We start from the raw sequence: 20,340 nt of genomic DNA, 5'->3' as shown, positions 1-20,340 counted from the left end.
TTAAGCTGTTCTGTCAGACTTTACACTGTTCAAGAGAAATTCAGCTGGAGCCTTGGGTCTGTTCCCCAGCTCTGTGAAAACTTAAAACGCCTAGAATGCATATCTAACAGTACGGCTGGGCAGCCCCAGCCCAGTCTTTTTCCAGGAACAGCATCTTTCAGGAACCTTACACATGAAATATCTGCTTGTCTGGGACACGACGTTATTGCAGTCTATTTAAATGTATTTTTAATTACAGCCAGAAACATTTCTGAAGTGCATAGAACTACTTTGCCATCACCTGCGGTGTGAGGTTGTCCGAGTAGCCTAATTCTGAACAAAGCCTTGGGCTGAAAGCGTCTGTCCGTGTTCTGTGCTCTCCTACCGACGTGGCATAGAACAGGCCGTAAAAGGCACGGCCGAGGTTGCGGCAGGACCAGTGGAAGAAGCGTAGAGAAAGCCTCGTAATACTATAGTGCCGGTTCCTGCGCTCTTCACCTGGAAGGCACAGCCAGGGAATACTTAAACAGTGATCACAGGATTTAAGTCCTCCAGCGAGGGCTGCCCAGAAACTCAGGCTGGGCTTGTGCCGACTGACAGCCTGCAGGCACCGGTCCTGCGTAATGCTTAAAACTTCCAGAAATCATTGGTCTCGCTTACAGAAACTGCTACGTGCAAAGTAGACTACACCTAGCAGCACAGACTGCTCAAGACAGGAGCACCCATATTCTTACCCGATTCGATGATAAGCGAACATTAGCGTCCCTCCGCGACTCTGTTCATAGCCCAGACTGAAGTGGAAAGTCAATTTTAGTTTTCTTATCTAGTTCTAAGAAGTCTTAAGCAAGCCAGACTTGGTGCCTGGCACGATTAGAATGATAACAAAACTATACAAATATCCATTAAAATGCATTTATTTGTTTTAATTCAAAGGTTTAACAACTGTTTGCCCAGTGATCTGGACTTAGGGCACAACAACAAAAAAATTTAACGATCAGACCAAAATACAAAAACAAGTACACAAATTACCCCTTAGTTGTAAATGTTACCTCATAACCAAGTTTTAGCACATTATAAAGTTTACAAAAAGTCGTAATGCTCTTACAAATTAGTCAGAACTAACAGCATAGGTGGCAGCTGAGCCCTTCCCCGCCCGCCCTGCCCTCGCCCAACCGGTCTGTGCCCGGGTGACGCCTCGCTTGGCCGCGCGGCTCGGGTGCCGGGAGCGGCGGGGGTACGCTCACGGGCCTGCCTGCTGCCGCCGCTGCAGCATTGAGATAGTGACTCAGTAAATGCAGAAATAATTCTTTAAAAAGTACAAAAGTGACCCTGAAGAAAAATAAAATCATTTAAAAAAAAACCAAACCCAAAACAAAAAAACCAACCAAACACCTTGGCTTTGACTAAGGTACGCTAAAAGCTGCAGCACAGATTTACAGCACTATCACTTCGGGTACGAGATCACAGGAATCAACAGATTTGTTGTGAGTGTTGTCACTGTAAAAACGAAAACATCGAAGTTGACCTGTCTGCCTGCAGAAACCTTTCGCCTCCTGACAGCAGGGCTGACACACGCCCTCTGCCTGGGTTTTGGCCTTTCCAGAGCTTTGTTAACTATTAGGACCGATTCAATGCCTAAGAACCCGCCGCCAGTAAAAAAACAGCAACAGCGAGGAAACCAGCACGCCCCTATTTCCCATTAGCCAGAGATGCCTGGGAAACAAATGCCTGTGGTTTAGATGCACGACTTCAGACATAAGCACAGTAATTTAACAGTTGCGAATAGCCATTTCTGAAAGGAAAATACACCTGGGCTTTACAAGATTGTATCAAATATACAGATGTAGCAAAACCCTGATTGTGGCCAGAACCAGAGGGATAAATGTACGATGAGGCACTCCGTAAGGTATGCAAATGCACTTCTCACATCTCCCAGCCTCAGCAAGGCAGAAGCTGCTTAAGCAGGAGCAGGCTTTGCTGAGCCCAAGCCCGAAGGAGCTGAACCGAAACCAAGCATAGGTGCGAGTTCATAGACTGTGGCTTTTCATTGATTGGTACAAGCATGGTTGAGGGCTGTTAATTTTCACGCTTCAAAAGAAACAAGACGCAAATTCTTCTTTGGTGTTTAAATAGGCGGAAGTTAAACAAATAGCTACGGCTCAAACACAGCGTACAGCGCCCAAGTCCTTGAGAGAGAGCGCTGCGTGGATCCTGGCCAGCTACAGCCGTGGCACGGTAACCGCGGCGTTCACAGGCTGAACGGCCAGGTGTTACGGAGGGGGCAGAAATTTCACTGGCTCCCTTTTCTGCTTTGGGGGGCTACTTACTCTAAGGCTGCGCGAACAAACCCATCAGTGAATGACTTTATTGTAGTTACTAATGCTTCGTTTATGTGTGCATTTGGAGGCACATTTCGACACTCATTCACTGGCGGAAGAATCAATGTCATCGCTCTTGTTTCTTTTATTTGAAGCGCCGCAGTACTAAAAGGAGAGTAGAGGGCTCTGGGCAGACACCACACCGCGTACCAGCTTCTCTGTGACGTCCAGGAATTGGCACTGCACAAGACTTCTGTCCTGGTATTGCACCTGACTTGCTAGCGAAGAGCACGCCAGTCTATTCCAGGTTAAAACTTTAGACTCAGCTTAAGCAACTGCTGGAAGGACTAGCCTGTCTGGCTCTATAGGCCACCTCCTGCTCTGCCCCATAGCTATGGCTAATGTTTTAATACCTGGTAGTACTGTGAAAAGAGACGTAGGAACACTTGACCAAGGAGGGCCCTTTCAGTTGCACGGCTGCAACGTGAAATCTCATCACCAGGTACCGGGCAACAGCTTCAAGTTACCTTGACACAGATTGGGTGCGTAATACCGCAGGAGAGAACGCCAATTAGCTTTCAAGAAAAACAGTATAGCTTTGCTCTTTCATTTCCAGCATAAATAAGCATAAAAGCAACCAAAGGAATCATCTGTATAGCGAAACTGCCTACAAAACAAACCATTCAGGGAAAAGAAAAATCAGCCTTTGCCAGGGAAGAGAATAAATAACCCCTATGGAGATGAAGTATTTGCTTTCCCTTTCAAACCGATATCCTGCAGATTGAACAAGCTCTGTCTGATGCATAGTCCAGATACCAGAGACAGCTGAGGAATAAAGATGTGAAGTTCCGCGGCATTAGCTGCAGAAGTTCCGCTCCCATTCTGACCTGTTCTTCACCTTCTGTGAAGCTCCTGTCAGCTACGCCGACACAGCTTCTTGTGGCCCCATACCATAGACCAGAAGGAAACACTAAGTTTAAAGAGCCTTCAAGATGGGGCAATGGGAATAATTTAACTTTTGGGCCCCTCGGGACAAGAAGGGCCTGGAGGGGCTGGAGCGTGTCCAGAGAAGGGCAGCGGGGCTGGGGCAGGGTCTGGAGCACAAGTGTGCTGGGGGGCAGCTGAGGGGGCTGGGGGGGTTTAGCCTGGAGAAGGGGAGGCTGAGGGGAGACCTTATCGCTCTCTGCAGCTGCCTGAGAGGGGCTGGAGTGAGGGGGGGGCTGGTCTCTGCTCCCAAGTAACAAGCGATAGGATGAGAGGAAACAGCCTCAAGGTGCACCAGGGGAGGTTTAGGTTGGATATTAGGAAAAATGTCTTCACCGAAAGGGTTGTCAGGCACTGGAAGAGGCTGCCCAGAGAGGTCGTGGAGTTGCCATCCCTGGAGGTATTTAGGAGAGGTGTAGCTGTGGCACTTCAGGACATGGTGAAGCAACAGCTTACTCTCAAAAAGAGGTGAAGGTTCCACTTCCTTTCCTCCAGCCTGAGTCCAGTTGCACCATTTGACTATTTTACAGCAGCTCTGGTAATTCTAAAATCTTTACTGAGTGTAGCAGTTGGTTTACCTCGCTTCTTTCTTGCTGAATTACCTTGTTCAGTTCGCTATTTTAGCGACTTCAATGGGTATAGGTGAGTTCAACAAGCTCCAGAACCTGCACAGGTAAGGTTTGGAAGGGGAACACAAGTGTCCCATTGGCCTGGGTGAGAAGCTGCATCAGCATACTCCAATTTCTGAAATTATGCCTGAAATTTCTAGTGTGACTCCAAATAACAGGACCGGCGTATCAGGGAAAAGCACGACTCATGGCACAGGAACAGCCACCTACGGTAGGGGGTGGGAGGGAGGGGAGGCGGGAGCAGTCACTTACAGTGGCTCGGCCAAAGTCAACGGCCAAGCACTACACCATGAATCCTTTCATCCAAAATGCCCCAAGGATTTCTCTTGTGTTGGCTATATTTAACGCTGCCATTCCAGCTACTGAATTTTAAGTCCAGAGAGTTCACAAATTTTGCATTCCAAGCAAACAGCTCACACTGAGTGAGACACCTGAGCTTATCTAAATGCTTCTGCATTTAAATAGTCTTCATTGCAGTCTTCATGCAGTCTTCACTGACCAGAGGCAGTCAATGGTGGCAAACAGCAGCTGGTTTATACTTGCTTAGAATGCCCTGGAGCATATGGCTACGGATAGGAAATGCTGTAGTTTTAAAAAAAAAAAAAAAAAAAAAAAAAAGGCTGATACTTTCACATAGCTCAAATTTTTCTGGTAGTTACAATATTCTGAAGAAAAAAAGGTACAAGAAAGATTCTTAAAAAAACAAAAGAACAAAACAAAAAACCCCATAAGTAAAGTTAAGCAAATAGTAATGCTAAATAACACTGGCAAAATTTGGCGAAAATCATTCTGTCGTAATATCAAACGTTCCTTCTAAATAGGAATCCAACATAAGGCATTTGGCAAAATTCTTCAGTAAATAGCCACGATACCCTTGTCCGTGACTATGGGGAGGGAAGGAGCAGTGTGTTTCATTCAGCCACCCGCAGGGGATGAAGCGTGTTAGTGGGGGGCACGTTTGAACGTCCAGCACGGCACGTCTCGGCCTCTCCCAACAACATCCTGTATTTCATCATGAAATACTGAATCTGCTGAAACAAACAGGATGAATTTCTATCCTTCAGCAGCTAATGAAGTGGTCTTGCACAGACAGATTCAGGCCTCCAGTACCAACACATTCTTTCTTTAGGCCCCACTCCACAAATACTTAAGCAACGCACGGCCAGCTTCACTGAGGCGGCAGTCAGGCTGCTCGATGAGACCGTCACGTACTTAGACATTCGCAGGATCAACAACTGACATTAACTCTCTAGGTTGGTAGTTCTCATTACCAGGTGCTTAGCTTTCTCAGGTTGAATTTAATTAAAAACACCAGGAGCCAAACAGTCCGTATAACTGGGGTTAGCTATACACGTCTGATGGATACTTTAGGTATATGATGCATGTTCTCAAGTTGTGGGAGTACAGTGTATTATGTATATATATACACACAGCAAGGCATGGAAGAAAGTCAGAAACCAGGTTGTAAATTGGAACGTGGGACACTATATCTGATTGACGTGTCCTTTTTTTAATCATAAGGAATAAAAAATATTTGAAGTAGCCAGTTGTTCCCTCTCCCATTAAAAGTTTTCTTTTTTAAGGGGGTGTGGGGAAGCCAACGACTTCTCATTCTTACTTTTCCTTCTTGAGGTATAAATGACTGTACCTTAACTTCACAATATATCTTCAGGTGATCCAGCTGGAGGAGGTATGATGGTTTTATCTTGCAAGTCACAGCTTTGACAACAATATGAATCTATAAATTGCAACAAACTTTTGTACAACAAAATTCCTGCAGCTCCGAAACACAGTCTGCATAATCGCCTCAAAACTCACTCTCTGGAGGAACACACTCAAGTTCTCCCATCTTTCTGCCCAACAGTTTCTCCTCTAGCCTTGGAAATTTTGATCAGTGACACACAGTTTACTATTTATCATTCTGCCTATCTTCATCCTGTTCTCCAAAACCCGCGTTGACAGCAAGATTTAGTCATACGAGTAAACTAGAACGCTTTCTTTTCAGTAGAGGCCTGCACTGATTTGATGTTCTTTTCTATATCTGTATTTTTAAATCAGTATATACAGAACGAGCCGTAGAGAGAGAACATTGTTTCTGTTTGTGACTTCACCAACCACTCTACTGAGTGAGGATCAGTACAGAACAGAGGAGGAATGTTTCAGAATGAGTAAGTAAAAAAAAATAGAACTCTGATGTTTACACTGGACTTTGTATCTCAACTCCCCCTCCAGTCTAAGCTAAGTGAAAAACCCATTTTGTTCAAAGTCAGGTCAGAACAGTGGATGAAATATCTTATCATAGCTTATATGTAAACGTGGCCATTTGAAGTTATTTCTACATGGTGTTTTTATTTGAGCAAGTGGAAAAACATCTCCAAATCATCAAGATCTGATGGGACTTACCCAGATAGATATTTATCCACAGCAGCTTAGAAATTAAGTAGCTGATTAAAGAAAAAAAAAAAAAAAAAAGAGATTTTTGAATGAGTTATTGTTCCCCAACATTTTCAACCAGCTTAAAGAAAATACAGAACCACCTCACCGTTTTGCACTTACGACTGGGAGTTTAAGTGCACATCGTTTCCCCGTGACCATTCTGCAACACTCAAGTGCTGAGAGTTAAGCCAGGATGATGCACTTCAACCTGTGTTTTGTTCACATCTGTGGAGTGTTGTAATTCGCCTTTGTTTCCTATCCTATAAGTGTACTTATATTTAATGGAAAAAAATCAGTCAAAACGAGGTAGCACTGCCACTCTCTTTGCTGGAATGTGGACAGATCCTGGCCTAACTTTAAACAGTGGCTTAGCAAGATTCTACTGTCATCTACACAAAATGTACAAAACACGAACCTTTTCCAGAATAAGGCCACTAATTTTGCCATTGGCAATAGGCAGTGAGAAACAGCAGTTAAAAAAACCCCTCGCTTGATTATAGAGGTGTTTCTGAGGCAATAAACTGTGGGGAGAAGTATAAACACGTTGTCCTCTCATCCCTCCTCTTTGTGTTCCAGTATATGTATCTCTGCTTCCTGTACGTACTACTCCGTGGGGAGAAATTTCAGTCTATTTTCTTAGCTGGGAGTCTAAGCAAGTCCACGCTACATTTAAAGATGGGGACAGCACTATAAAACAGCAGGATGACAAGCTTCCCGTGAGTCATGGTCATGACAGTCTGATGTCCAGATGCCCAGATTCGATACCAGGGCCCATAAAAAGGATCTGAGACGGCTGGGCACAACATGTTGTTCAAATTCACTTCTGTAACCTGAGAAAGTGACAACAGATTTACAAATTAACAATATTTTTTTGTGTTGCACTAATTCAGACCCCTCAAATGGTAATTTTAGAATTACCATAATAATCAGAAATGTCTGGGTGACAACCCTCTGTTCAACAGCAGCAGGGCAGCTTTCAGAAGGAAAGCAGGTCCAAATTCAGTTGTGCGTTTAACAGATGGATTTGTGCAGGTACATAACCGATTTATTAAATATTTTACTGATATTTGTGAGATACGAGATACAAATGCCCATTAGAACGTGCAATTAGAAATTTGCATGCAAGTAGTCTTATCCATATATTTATATATGGACACTTTGAAAAACCAGTCAGTGTTTTTACTTTGCAAACTATCCATTTTAACCTGTATTTACTTACCAATCCTAGAATCTGCAAGATGCTAAAATGATATACGAACATAAACCCCGTGGATAAAAGAGCCCACCAGAAATTGCAGAGTGGTTCTGGAGTGTAGATACCTTGGAAAGAAAGGAATACGTTAGCATGCAGCTGAATTGCTGTGTCCATCAAACACTCATGAATAATCCTCTCCTCCTCTGTGGATGTTACGGCATCTGGCCTTAGCTGATAACCTGCTCAACACCATTATAGTAATTAATATTTGAGAGCCTTGTTTCTTACCTGGAGTGTCCTGATGAGTTTCTTCCCTCCTTCAGGTCCAGCAGTAAAATGTACAACACATTACCTCATGAAGCTTGCCTATTTTTCACCAACACCAGTGATTCTTCCTTCTACCACAGAAGTACTAAATGATTTTTAAATACAGTAATGGTATACAATCAGTCTTCAAAAATCAGGTTATTTATACTTAAACAACTGCTTCTTACGGAGGCTGTGACTTCAGCAGGCACAGAACTAACGTAGGTAGCGGCAGTTCCTGCACAGCGCTGTGTTGGAGCAGAGCCTTTTCGCCATTTCCTAATTCTATGGTTGTTTAACAAGCATTAAAAAGCAACTTGCACCAATAACGCCTAGGAACAGAAAAGCTGTGTAAAGTACTCAACCTGTTAATGACCTGTAAAAATGTGCTTTTAAATGAAAACTGCTGTGGAGATATTTTCAGATGTACACTACAAGCAATTTTATAATCAGATATCACAGACACTGTAAAATATTTTCCCCTTCAAATGAAGTAAGCAACTATCACATTATTCCTGGGTTCACCTTTCTCCCTCCTCCTGAAACTAGGTTTTGTCAATTTATCAACAAAACAACACGTCACGTGATCTAGAATGTACCAAGGAAATCAGATCTAATGAAAGTACCCTTAGACACAAGACTATTTTTGGAATTAAATATTCAAACATCAAATGGTGAGAACAAAAACAGTTCACAGAATTCTCAAGACTCACTGGCAGACAGGAAAATTTCAGTGTAAGATATGGGGAAAAGATATTGTTTTCCTTATGATTTTAACAACTTAACCTAGGGATGCAAAAGAAAGATGCACAACGTCATGCTGCTCAGGTGCTGTAAGAAGTTGTAGAGTTTCAGATGATTATGAAAATACACTGGCATTTTTTAATCTGCCTTTGTCTGCTCACTGACCTGTTAGACATCATTAACTATTGGAACGTGTCTCCAGTACTCACAGGACAGCTTACAGCACAGAGCGCAATATTCACGCTAGCCTTTGCCAGCTAGCACAGCCAGGAATTGCCAGAAAGACTCGACAGACTTCAGCACACACTACATAAGGCTACTGGGAACTCAAGTAACTGCACGCACGAAGCTCGCTGTGACAGAACTCACCAGGCCGACGCTGGTATGATCATGCCTGTGTATGGTATCGTGTGTAGATAAAGGCAAGTAACTGCTGTTACTTGCTTTACCACACCACCACACAATGGTGCATCCTGTCTCAGGTTGAAAATCTCTTGAGGATTGCTTTATCAATCCCTGCTGCTCTGTTATGATTCTTTTCTGCATAGTTTTCTTCCATAGTTTGCACCCATCGTGCCTGTTCAGATTGATTTTGCAGTAGCTACCTGAAAGAATCTAATTTAAATATCATTTTGCTAACATTAAAAATTCAAATTTACCTACAGTTTATTGTCTAAGACTGTACATCCATTCATTGTCCATTCAAAATAACATGCCTTCTCTGTCGCTAGTCGACACGAGTAAGGAACTGATTGTATGCTGGAATGACAGCAGCACGTATGCACCCCAGAGATCACTCGCTGACCTCACTGAGCAACAACATTAGCGTAATTACCCAAGACACAACTGCACACCATGTTTTAGTAAGCAAGCTGTGACTTGGTGCAACCACGATAAATATGAGCAGAGAAGCTACTCTGCAAACATAAGGCAGAGCTGATGAGATATCTGGTCCAGCGGGTAGGTGAAGGTGAGAAGAAGTGTCTGAACATAAGCAAAACCCAAAGGTAAAAACAAACTCCACACAAATAACTTAAGTAGAGTGCTCTACCGGTAAAGGGAAAAAATTCACAACAGCCTGGTTCTTCAAACATACCTAGCAAGCGTGATCTAAGAGCTGGTACCCTATTTGGAAAATGCTACAGGAGACTTTACTTAAATAGCAATGATATTCATTAAACTCCACTGCCTGAAAGCACCAGATACGTGACACCACCTTGAATATGAGTTTTTCATTACAGAGAGCAAAAGAAGAAGGAACTAGCCCTGGTGTCAGGGTTCAGGAGACAGTGGCTCTGGTTTTGGCTGCACCAACTTTAAGGGACTTGGTCAAGCTATACAGAAACTCTCTGTGCTCCCTCCTCAGCTGTAGAGTAAAGAAAACATCGTTTGACTTGCAAAGTTTCATTTGTATTGTCTTTGCAATTTGAGGTGCATGGTTAACCTAGATGCAAAACACAAAATAAAATTTAAATAAAGTATCTGAAACAGCTCCCAGGAACTGGCAGAGTAGTGCTATACCGAGTTTGGTTTCACGTGAACTCGCCTGGTCAGCAGTTGCCTGTGTTATTTCGAAAGTATTCTACAAGGCCTGAGAACAGATGGTAGCAGTCTAAAGAAGTAAACACTCAGAAAAGCTAGAACCCAGAGACCTTGATATGTGGGGCACTTACAGTGCAGGTAGTATATAAACACTAAAACAGACAAGCAAACCCAGCTCCGAAACAAGACTGGAGGGAGAAAGCAGTCATTTAAAGAGTAAGGAAATTGCACAAGATGACAAAATAGATCAGCGGCATAATTTGGCTTTGAACCCAAGCTTTTCATGCCCAGCTTCAATCTAGTCAGGGAATCATGTTTCAGAAGTCACTTAGAAGAGCTGTTCAGGTTCCTCCTGCAAAGAATTTCACACTGCTACATCTGTTGCAAAGCTTAAAAAAATACATTAGCAAATCTCACCCTCTACAGATTTTTGATCTCACTGTATAATAGAAAAATCCCTCCTTGCTAGCCTTTGCAATCTGAAAATAATAGTGTGATTTTCAGCAATATCATTATTTGGACATCAAGGGACAGAAAGGAAACAATGACCTCACACAAAAACATTTCAGAGCGCTCTGGATTCCCAAGTGTGCTTTGGGAAACTAATTTGAAATTCAAACCTGGGATATTTTCTGTACGTTTCTCATTAGATAAATAATCACTATCGATTTGATTACTCTATGGTCCTGCTGTTCAGTAGATGACTGTTTAAGGGAGCAGCGTGGTCTGTTGCTGGTAGTACAGTCTGTTAACAGAAACATACGAACAGGAAAATTGAGACCCAGCTGAGCGGTTGTTCGAATGGCCTGTGTTGGCTTTGGCAAAAGCTACTTGCTGCTTACGTAGGAAATCGGTTTCAATAGGTAGCAGTGAGTTTCACTCTCAACAAATAAGAATTCCTGCGATCCTTAGTGAGTAAAGCACTTTCAAAAATTTAATCCAAGTGCCAAGTCTGCCACTAATCTTTCTCAAAAATGCTCACGCCCCAGACAGTTGAGACCGGTCCTAACCAGGGTCATCAAGTAGGCTATATATTTGCTCTTGTGTTGAAAGAGCACAGCAGTGGATATTTCAAATTTAAACTTCATTATTTCAATAGCCTTGATAGGAAGGATTTAATATAGATAGAAAAGTTTGGGGTTCATCATCTGCTTCTGCAACAAGAAATTGTTGACCTGAAACATGCCGAGTGATTTGTTTTGCCATCTAGGAAATGGAAGCATGGCTTTAAAAAAATCTAAAGATCAGCGAAGAGACTCAATTTCTTTTATACTGCTTCCAACCAAATGTCTCGTGCTAGTTTAGTGTTCTTATGAACTATTATTCTTATTTAAAGTTCTCAATATATAGGCTTGTAAAAATTTGAAAGCAACTTAATAGAAAGTAATACTCTTCTATTTCTGTGAAAACGTACTGCAGGAGAAAATTACTCCTCTGTTTGAATTAAAGAATTAGAACCTAAATATAGTATAATTTTAATTTAGTAGGGTATCAAAATAATATTTTTCCTAATTACTGTCTTGTTTTCGTTCCCACTACATTTGAGCTTTACCCGTTTCCCATCCCAGCACACTCTCCTTCAGTAGTCTCACAATTACAGGTAGACCTGTTTAATCCAAAACTCAGAGCAACTAATACAATTCCTTCATTTTCAAGCTTAAAAATGTCAGGGCAAATTTATTCCATTTCACTTCCCTTGATCAAAGGGTTAATTCTAATAGTGTGGCCTGTTGAGCTAGACTAAAGACCAAACTTCCTTTTCAGGGGAAAACAGGAAAACCGTTCTCAAGAGGATGAGCCTGAAATCCACTGTTTCCCCTACAGCTGTTCTGAATCTATGCGGAGATGTCAAAATACCTTATGCCAGGAGATCTGTTCCCCTGAATGCCAGCTACTGCCATCACAATCAGCTAGACAGGTATCTTGTATTACCTGCTCCTCTCAGAAACCATTTTTTGTATTCCATAAAGAACCAGCAGCAGTTCTTCATATAACAGTAGTTCTTCCATATACTGGTACATACCCATCTTACCTCCTCTGCCTCCAACAGAGAGAGGCTTTAACAGACCTCGACCCACTCAGAGAATGCCACGTTAACTTCCTTATTTAGTTTTTAAGTGTTTCATAACAGGCCACCGTAGCGTCAAAGGAACTCTAACTGCCCAGTGCATAACACTCAGAGGGTCACAGGACAGACACGTCCCCTCCTCTTCCTCTCCAGCTCCCTTAACTCATCAAACAAGATTATCCTGAAATGATCAAGCTCCGAGAGGGACTGCAGCCTCAGCAACAGCACACACCTCCAGGTGCTGACAGCACCACAGCTGCCCTGCTGCTCAAGGTGCCACAGTACGAGCACACCTGGACAGTGAACCAGGCATTTACATCTAATATGTGGGATTCAGGAGGTACAAAAAGGCCGGAACAGGAACGTGGAAGCTGCCAGGAAAGTAGGAGAACAATACACGGGAGTTGACAGGTCTCCAAATAATTAAAGAGTTTCACTGAAAGATCTGTACTGCACATTATCAAGATTTTCAGTGAGGATGGAGATAAACTAAACTAGATTTATGACTACCTAACTATATTCAAATATATAGTGATTTTTTCCTGGATTACTACTGGGGTATATAATAAAGCCTGCTTTATAACACCATTTAAGAGCTATGGAAAGATATTGCTAAATACAGGTAAGTGTCACAAAGTGGGGAAGTGGCTGAGAAAGGGTACAGCTGCTAGATAGGTAATCCCTCACTCACTGGCAAGTCCTAACAGCCAATGGAAAACACACTTTTAGACCCCCAGTTGGTTTAATTTCGCTTTGCTAGCATACAGCCACAGGAAAAATGATCCTTTCTTCTCTACTTGATATCTGTGTTCTACACCTTACAACTTAGCCCAGCTTCTCATTAGGTAAGAGACAGTGCACTGCCCTTGAGAAAGCTGGCTATGCAGAGCTGCGCCTGCCTGTCTTTCGAAGTGCGTCGGAGGTGTGCTCCATGAGAGGGGAAAAGAAAAAACCAAACCAAAACATCCACTTCTACTGACTTTCTGCCAATGCCACAGATCTTCATCTCTTCTGGTGCCACTTTTGAAGACGCTTAGATCAAAAAAGGGCTTTATGACTTGAATCAGACAGTTTCTTTATCACTTTTAAAGATACAGCACTTGCCTTATAAGCCGAAAATTCTGACTCTATTCCCAACAAAAACTCACCTACTTCATTATTGAGAGTGTATATGTCTGCCCACGTGTGCACAGCTGTACAACAGTGAATCAGTGCTTAAAACACCTGGGGCCATACCACAGGACTGTCCAGAATTTGCAAGGCCATTACTGTCAGTTTTGGCCCCAAAAGAAGATTCTCCCCACAAAAAATTACAACCAAATCAACTCACTTTCCACAGTGTGGACAATCTGCATTTGAATTGTGAATTTTGAGAATTTACGTAGCCATTTTGATAGAGTGGATGCTGGAGACTGTCTCCCCCTGCAGGCTGAAGTGTCAGAGCCACACAACCCTTCAGTGACACCAATACAAAGGTCTCTGATGAAGCATACACGATATCCTGGGGCTTCAGGTACGGTTGTTCCTACATCAGATTGCTCCTTAAAGTGACAAAATCCTAAAAAAAATTCAAAACCAACATCCTTTTCTATTTCATTAAGTTAATGAAATAACGCTGAGGATCTCAAAACACGAGAAAGATTATCTCCTGAACTCCACTGCTAGGGAGGTGCTATAAAGTAACCCTTATTTCAAACTGTTGTGGATATATAATTTTCTCACAGCACTGGGGAAATAACAATTCCACTTTGATTAAATTTCAATATGATTTCAAGCTCTGAAAAAAGGTGCTCATCTGATCTTGTCAAATCCATCCAAAAGCCTGACCAAACCAGCTTAAGGACTGAGACAGCCAAGAACCGTGACCCCCCCAAGGCAGATGCAGTGCAAACTAGATTTTTTTCATTACATTAAGAGTATATAGTTTGAAAAACTAAGTTGTCCTGAACACCACTGAAGGTCTCTAATACCTTGATCTTAGAGGGTCAGGTTAATGAACTGCTGAAGTAGTTGTGGCAGTTTGAGACATTACACTTCCTCAGCTGCCAGTTCCATGGTCTAAATTCGCACTGCTGCGGCTCCTGCTTTTTCCTTCCACCCGAGAGCAGAGGGAGCTGCCGGAGGAGCTCACCAAGCCACGTCATTTATCAGCAGTGCTGGTTAGCAGGGGAGGTCCCAGACAACTGGAGGCTTGCTGATGTGACACCCATCTACAAGAAGGGCCAAGAGGAGGATCTGAGGAACTACAGGCCAGTCAGCCTGACCTCAGTACCGGCAAAGATTAAGGAGTGATACATCTTGAGTGAGCTCACTAGGCAAGTGCAGGACAACTAGGGGATCAGGCCCAGCCAGCACGGCTTCATGAAAGGCAGGTCCTGCCTGACCAACCTGATCTCCTTCTATGACAGGGTGACCTGCCTGGTGGGCGATGGAAAGGCTGTGGATGTTGTCACCCTGGACTTCAGCAAAGCCTTTGACACTGCCTCCCACAGCATCCTGCTAGAGAAGGTGGCAGCTCATGACTTGGACAGGTGTGTTCTTTGCTGGGTAAAAAACTGGCTGGATGGCCGAGCCCAGAGAGATGTGGTGAATGGACCGAAATCCAGCTGGCGGCCGGTCACACACAGGGTTCTCCAGGGCTCAGTTTTGGGGGTCCATCTTGTTTAATGTCTTTATCAACGATCTGGATGAGGGGATCAAGTATGCCCTCAGCAAGTTTACAGACGACACCGAGTTGGGCAGGAGTGTTGATCTCCGTGAGGGCAGGAAGGCTCTGCAGAGGGATCTGGACAGGCTGGATCGATGGGCCAAGGCCAACTGTATTGGGTTCAACAAGGCCAAGTGCCAGGTCCTGCCCTTGGGTCACACCAACCCCAGGCAACACTACAGACTTTGGGAAGAGTGGCTGGAGAGCTGCCCGGTGAAGAATCTGGAAGCATTGGTTGACAGTGCCCGAACACGAGCCAGCAGTGTGCCCAGGTGGCCACAAAGGCCACCAGCCCCCGGGCTTGTGTCAGCACTGGTGTGGCCAGCAGGAGCAGGGCAGGGATGGGGCCCCTGTGCTCGGCACCGGTGAGGCCCCACCTCGAATGCTGGGCTCAGGTTTGGGCCCCTCGGGACAAGAAGGACCTTGAGGTGCTGGAGTGTGTCCAGAGAAGGGCAGCGGGGCTGGGGCAGGGTCTGGAGCACAAGTGTGCTGGGGGGCGGCTGAGGGGGCTGGGGGGGTTTAGCCTGGAGAAGAGGGGGCTGAGGGGAGCCCTTCTCGCTCTCTGCAGCTGCCTGAGAGGGGCTGGAGGGGGGGGGGTTGGTCTCTGCTCCCAGGTAACAAGCAATTGGATGAGAGGAAATGGCCTCAAGTTGTGCCTCAAGGTTTAGACTGGGTATTAGGAAAAATATCTTTACTGCAAGAGTGGTCAGGCATTAGCACAGGCTGCCCAGAGAGGTGGGGGAGTCACCATCCCTGGGATGTTCAAAAAACATGTAGACATGGCTCTTGGGGACACGGTTTAGGAGGCCTGGGGGTGTTGTGTTGACGGTTGGACTTGATGACCCTAATCCTAGCACTCAGATGATGTAACAGTAAACCAATCCAGAAGCCACAAAAGCATTCATACTTTTTTTGACAGGGAAGCAAGGGCCTAGCCTCCTAAGGACCAGAGAAAACAGTGATCTAGAGCTCTATAGCTCTACAGTTCAGGCTATCCAGCTATTTCAGGAATGCTGTGTGCTAGCCACATGCATACTATAATTTTTGGCATGGTTCACAGGTGATACAAGGTGATTCATTCAGCATAAAAGCTGCCAACTGCAGATATACTCATTTAAGAACTGCCTTGAGTTAGGAATCTGCAGTGCTAACCTGTCCTATCCGCACTACATCTATTTTGCATGAGCGCCTCTCATTGCAGCCAAGAAAGATCTGAGGCAAAGAGCACAGGTGTTTATTTTGTCTAGCCTGGCATGCATGTGTATGTATACATGCATATGTGCACTTGGAAATAAAATATGTTAGAAAGGGAAATATGGAAATTTACAATCACTCAGTACAGAGGGGAGGGAGAGGGAAGAGGAAGAGAGAAAGAGGTCTTAATCCCCAGGAGGGAATACATCCTTCAGAGAGTTTGCTGTGCAACACTGAAGCCTGAGTTCTGAAAATCTCTCTCATCAATTTGATCCTACGCACAGTAAAGCCCCCACACTTACATGGGGGGATGACACGAAGGTGATGCTGCCAGTGCAACATGATCCGTCTTCACCACTGTAATGAATAGCAGGGAGGGAAAGAAAATAGATGATTGTAGCCCTTGCTTACTGTCACCCAGTTTCCTTTCAAAAAGGAAAACTTCAACAGGTAATTGAATGTGTGTGCATGACTGGTATGATACTTGATGAGCAAGTCAGTCTCGGGCTTGCAGTTCTGTATGGAATGAGCCTCAAATCACCTCTGCTTCAGGTGTTCTGCTCAACCTTCTTTTGAGAAATGCTAATACTACAGTTGAGATCCCATTAAGGCCATCAGTAATACTGGCAGATTCCTAATATAACTGAATTAGTATATTTTTCCATACACAATCCATTCCTTTTCATTTTTCCAAGTCACCCTTCAATTACATTCTCCCAATCATAATCCATTGATTCACTGATGGAAATTTCTATTTAAGATACAGAAATAAAGCTGCATGCTGTGATCAGTGATGAAAAAGCAACTTCAACAAAATACAGTTAGGATAAAGGGTGTGATCTACTCAAAGTACTTTAAACAAAGGTGCTAGTGAAATTACAAAATATTAACAAATGTTTTCAGGCTGAGTACTTGTTCCATTAGAAATCATGCATCAGGTCTCCTGTGGCACTAGGCTAGCCATAACTACTACAAGGGTCCATGGGTGTTTTGCTAATGAGGTATTAGTCAGTCAGGTGATCAAGAGCCAGCTGTGTAAGAAAATGAACAGTTATAAGTTACACAGCCTAGGACAATCTCCACTGATATATTTAGCCAAAGTTCTTTTAGAAATTTCACTGCTACCATGTCAACGTTAGATGGCAGCAAATAGCTGTAAATTAATAAAGGGCAAAAATGCTGAAAACTGCCCTAGGGTGACAACTGTACAACAAAGTCCTTCAAACTGCAGAAAGAGCCCTGTCAGCCCCAGAAAACAGGTGCTGAAGAACCCAGAGAACCTTTACTTCAAAACAAACAAAACACCAAACCAAAGCGACCCAACAAAAATCAAAGGAACACATCAAGTGGCATCCAAGGCCAAACTTTAAAGCAAAAGAAATACAGGTCTTCAAATGATGTTCTATGGGAACTTCAAGGCCATCAAGGGAAGTGATTTAGTGACATCACAAGAGCGTGGTTTGTCATTGCCTACAGCGTACTACGCGGCCGTTTACACTTTCTTCCCGCTCTCCCCACCCCCTTTCTGCAATGATTAGGAGTTTGTGTGACTTCTACAACTATACTGAACTTTAGCATTATTTGCCAGGGTTTTAAGATATCACAGTGGATTAAAATTAAACATTGTTGGCATACTTCTCTGGTAAGAGAAACAAACAGAATGATGCTTTGAACCATATTCACTTTTTCCTTTAGATTATTTTTATTTATTTTCATTCAGCAGTGAAAAAATAATAAGGTTACAGACCTATAGTGAAATAAGTGTCACTGCTGGTATAAAACACAAAAGATTCAACAGAACAGAAGAGGCTGACTATACTTGTCTGAGCATTTGCTAAATTGTATCCCATTGCTTGATATCTGATCCTCGGGGTTTTCATTAAAGGCTACTACTGAACATCTAGACCATAAATTATTATCTTTCATTTCCTGGATGAAACAATTTAGCTCTGCTAGAAAATGCAGCTGGAGGCAAGTCAACACTAGAGGGGAGCAGAGCATCATACCAGATGAATACGTACTGCATTCCCTCCTAAGGAGCAACAATTAGAAAAATCACTGGCCAGCGGAACAATTTGGGATTCCCATACTTACTGAACTATTGTGGTATAAGTGAATGCAAGATGGTAAGCTTGTTAGAAGAGATAACAAGCAAGCTAGTTCATTGCACTAATACGCATCACTTTCATTAGAGCTTCAGAATTTCAGGAATTTATCTAACAAGCCAACTGATATTTACATGGGGATATAATAAATTTTTTTTCAGCTCATTTTAAGTTGCAGTAGTTCTCACGAGACATTCCAGAGGGCAAAAGTCTTAAAAATACATCCCACCAACAGCTTAGGATGTTGCAAGATGGCAGAGATGCTACTCTGTAGAAGACAGTGCCTATTATGCCAATAAGTTCTTGATATCCCTTTGGGCAAAAGACAGGGTTTTTTATTCCCATTTCAGTGCCTGACAAAAGTCTTTGTTACCTGGGTTACAATTCCAGCATAACATCGGCAACTATTAAGTAACAACATAGAGAAAATTTGTAAAAAAGAGTAAGAGTAAACCCTGTGGTAACCATTAAGCACAGCTATTTCATCACGTCAGACCAATTCAATAAGTAAATTGCCAACCTACCTCCTTTCCGCAGCAGGTAGATGGGCACAACATAAAGCATCACGTGCTGGATGTAATAAATTTCCATTTCAAATGGAAGCTGTGGAGTAGGAAAAGTATTTGTAAATGTTTTTCATCACTAACAACTGAGTAACAAGGAGCCATTCTCCTCACAACCCATGAAAACCCCTTCAGTTCAGTTATTTTATTACCTATGTACATTAACAAAGAGATTACATTAATGGTCAGTGCTTTGAAAGCACAGCTGACTGTACCCCTTCCATTCCCCTTGCCACCAAGGCAGTGCAGCACTGCAAGGAGACAATTCTCAATTAGCCAGAAGCACAAAAAAGACGAACAACATAGGATTGCTCTCTTCCCTTTTTTAGTTAGCATAAATTAGCAATAACAATGCAAAACTCTGAAGTAATCAAACTAGAAACTATGCACACCCCATATGACAGTAGCCTGTTTAGAAAGAAAAGATTATTGCTATTTGAGAGAGACAGAACTCTATAAATGAGGTCTTTTATATATAAAGTATATAAATAAAGTAATTACAGGAGGCCTGTGCAAAAATCAAAAGACCAAGTTATAGCAATCTGCATGCATGTATGAAACTGCTAGACTTCAAATAGAAAATAAAATATAAAATAACCAATATTTTATTGTTTTTAAAGAGAAGCTGCAGAAGTATGTACGTAAACAAGTTACTGGTTCATAGTAAATCAGGTTTTTCTCCCACCTGCTGACAACTTTTGGGAAACAACAATTAGTCATTTGTGTGTTTAGTTGAATTCATGTTATTTCTTAGAGGAGAAGCCAGAGAGTGTGTGCTAAAATAACACGGCGCTAAAAATAACTTGGACTACAACTCTGAGTCTAATTTGAGCCCCTTAATCCAGACCCAACTAATTCTAGCTCTTTCTCAGTTCGGAAAGGTGATACACTGTATTTCAAAGTTATTCCCACCTGTAAATGTCTTTGCCTATATCTATTTAATAAAGTAACATGAAAAGTTGCGTGCAAAGCAACACATTTAAAACTGAACAGTAGTAGGAAAGATTCCAATCCAAAATTCAGAATTCAACTTCTTGCTGCAGCTCACATACAAAGCTGAAAAGACATAGTTTTTCCATCATTTTTCAGAACTGAAAACTGGACAATACCACCACACAACTATGAAACCTCACAGGAATAGTGCAAAGCCATTAGCTTTGGTTCAAATGCAGACATATCCTATCATTCTACAGGCTAAAATGAATCCAGATGCAAGTCCTACCGTTGTGGCTTGTCTGCTGGGAAGGAGGAAGAAAAAAAACCTCCAGTGTCTCAGAACAGGAGGGTTGGTTTGAAGTAATACATTGAAACAGAAACATTACAAAAATTTGTACATCAACTAAAGTAAAGAGAGGTTGAAACAGAGTTTGGTTTTCTTCCTAAATAGCAGTCAGTAAACAGCTGGTAATGAATGTAGTGATCTTTTAAATTCAACAGCAATTCTTACATCCTATTTTGACTGTAAAAGATGCTAAAACCAACAGCTGGATTGTGCTAGTCCTGGCATCCCCCAGCTGAACACTATCAGTGTCCTGACTGCAACCTCCAATATGTTCAGCCAACTCTTGGG

At 42.8% G+C, this 20,340-nt stretch overlaps 1 protein-coding gene across 2 annotated transcripts in view; it reads right to left on the bottom strand.

The window, feature by feature from the left end:
- Positions 1-877: 877 nt before the first annotated feature.
- Positions 878-20,340, bottom strand: part of TMEM164 (transmembrane protein 164) — a 47,509-nt gene continuing 28,046 nt past the window's right edge. For both annotated transcript variants that reach the window (XM_064463359.1, XM_064463358.1), the window contains exons 5-7: positions 18,732-18,810; positions 7,566-7,666; positions 878-7,176 (exon numbers count right to left, since the gene is read on the bottom strand). In XM_064463359.1, the coding sequence (XP_064319429.1) occupies positions 6,970-7,176; positions 7,566-7,666; positions 18,732-18,810 (387 nt within the window). In that variant the 3' untranslated portion in view covers positions 878-6,969. The remainder of the gene's footprint in view (positions 7,177-7,565; positions 7,667-18,731; positions 18,811-20,340) is intronic.

This window comes from Phalacrocorax carbo, chromosome 11, assembly GCF_963921805.1.
Source record: "Phalacrocorax carbo chromosome 11, bPhaCar2.1, whole genome shotgun sequence".
Classification (NCBI taxonomy): domain Eukaryota; kingdom Metazoa; phylum Chordata; class Aves; order Suliformes; family Phalacrocoracidae; genus Phalacrocorax; species Phalacrocorax carbo.
This window is presented reverse-complemented; position numbering and strand designations above follow the sequence as displayed.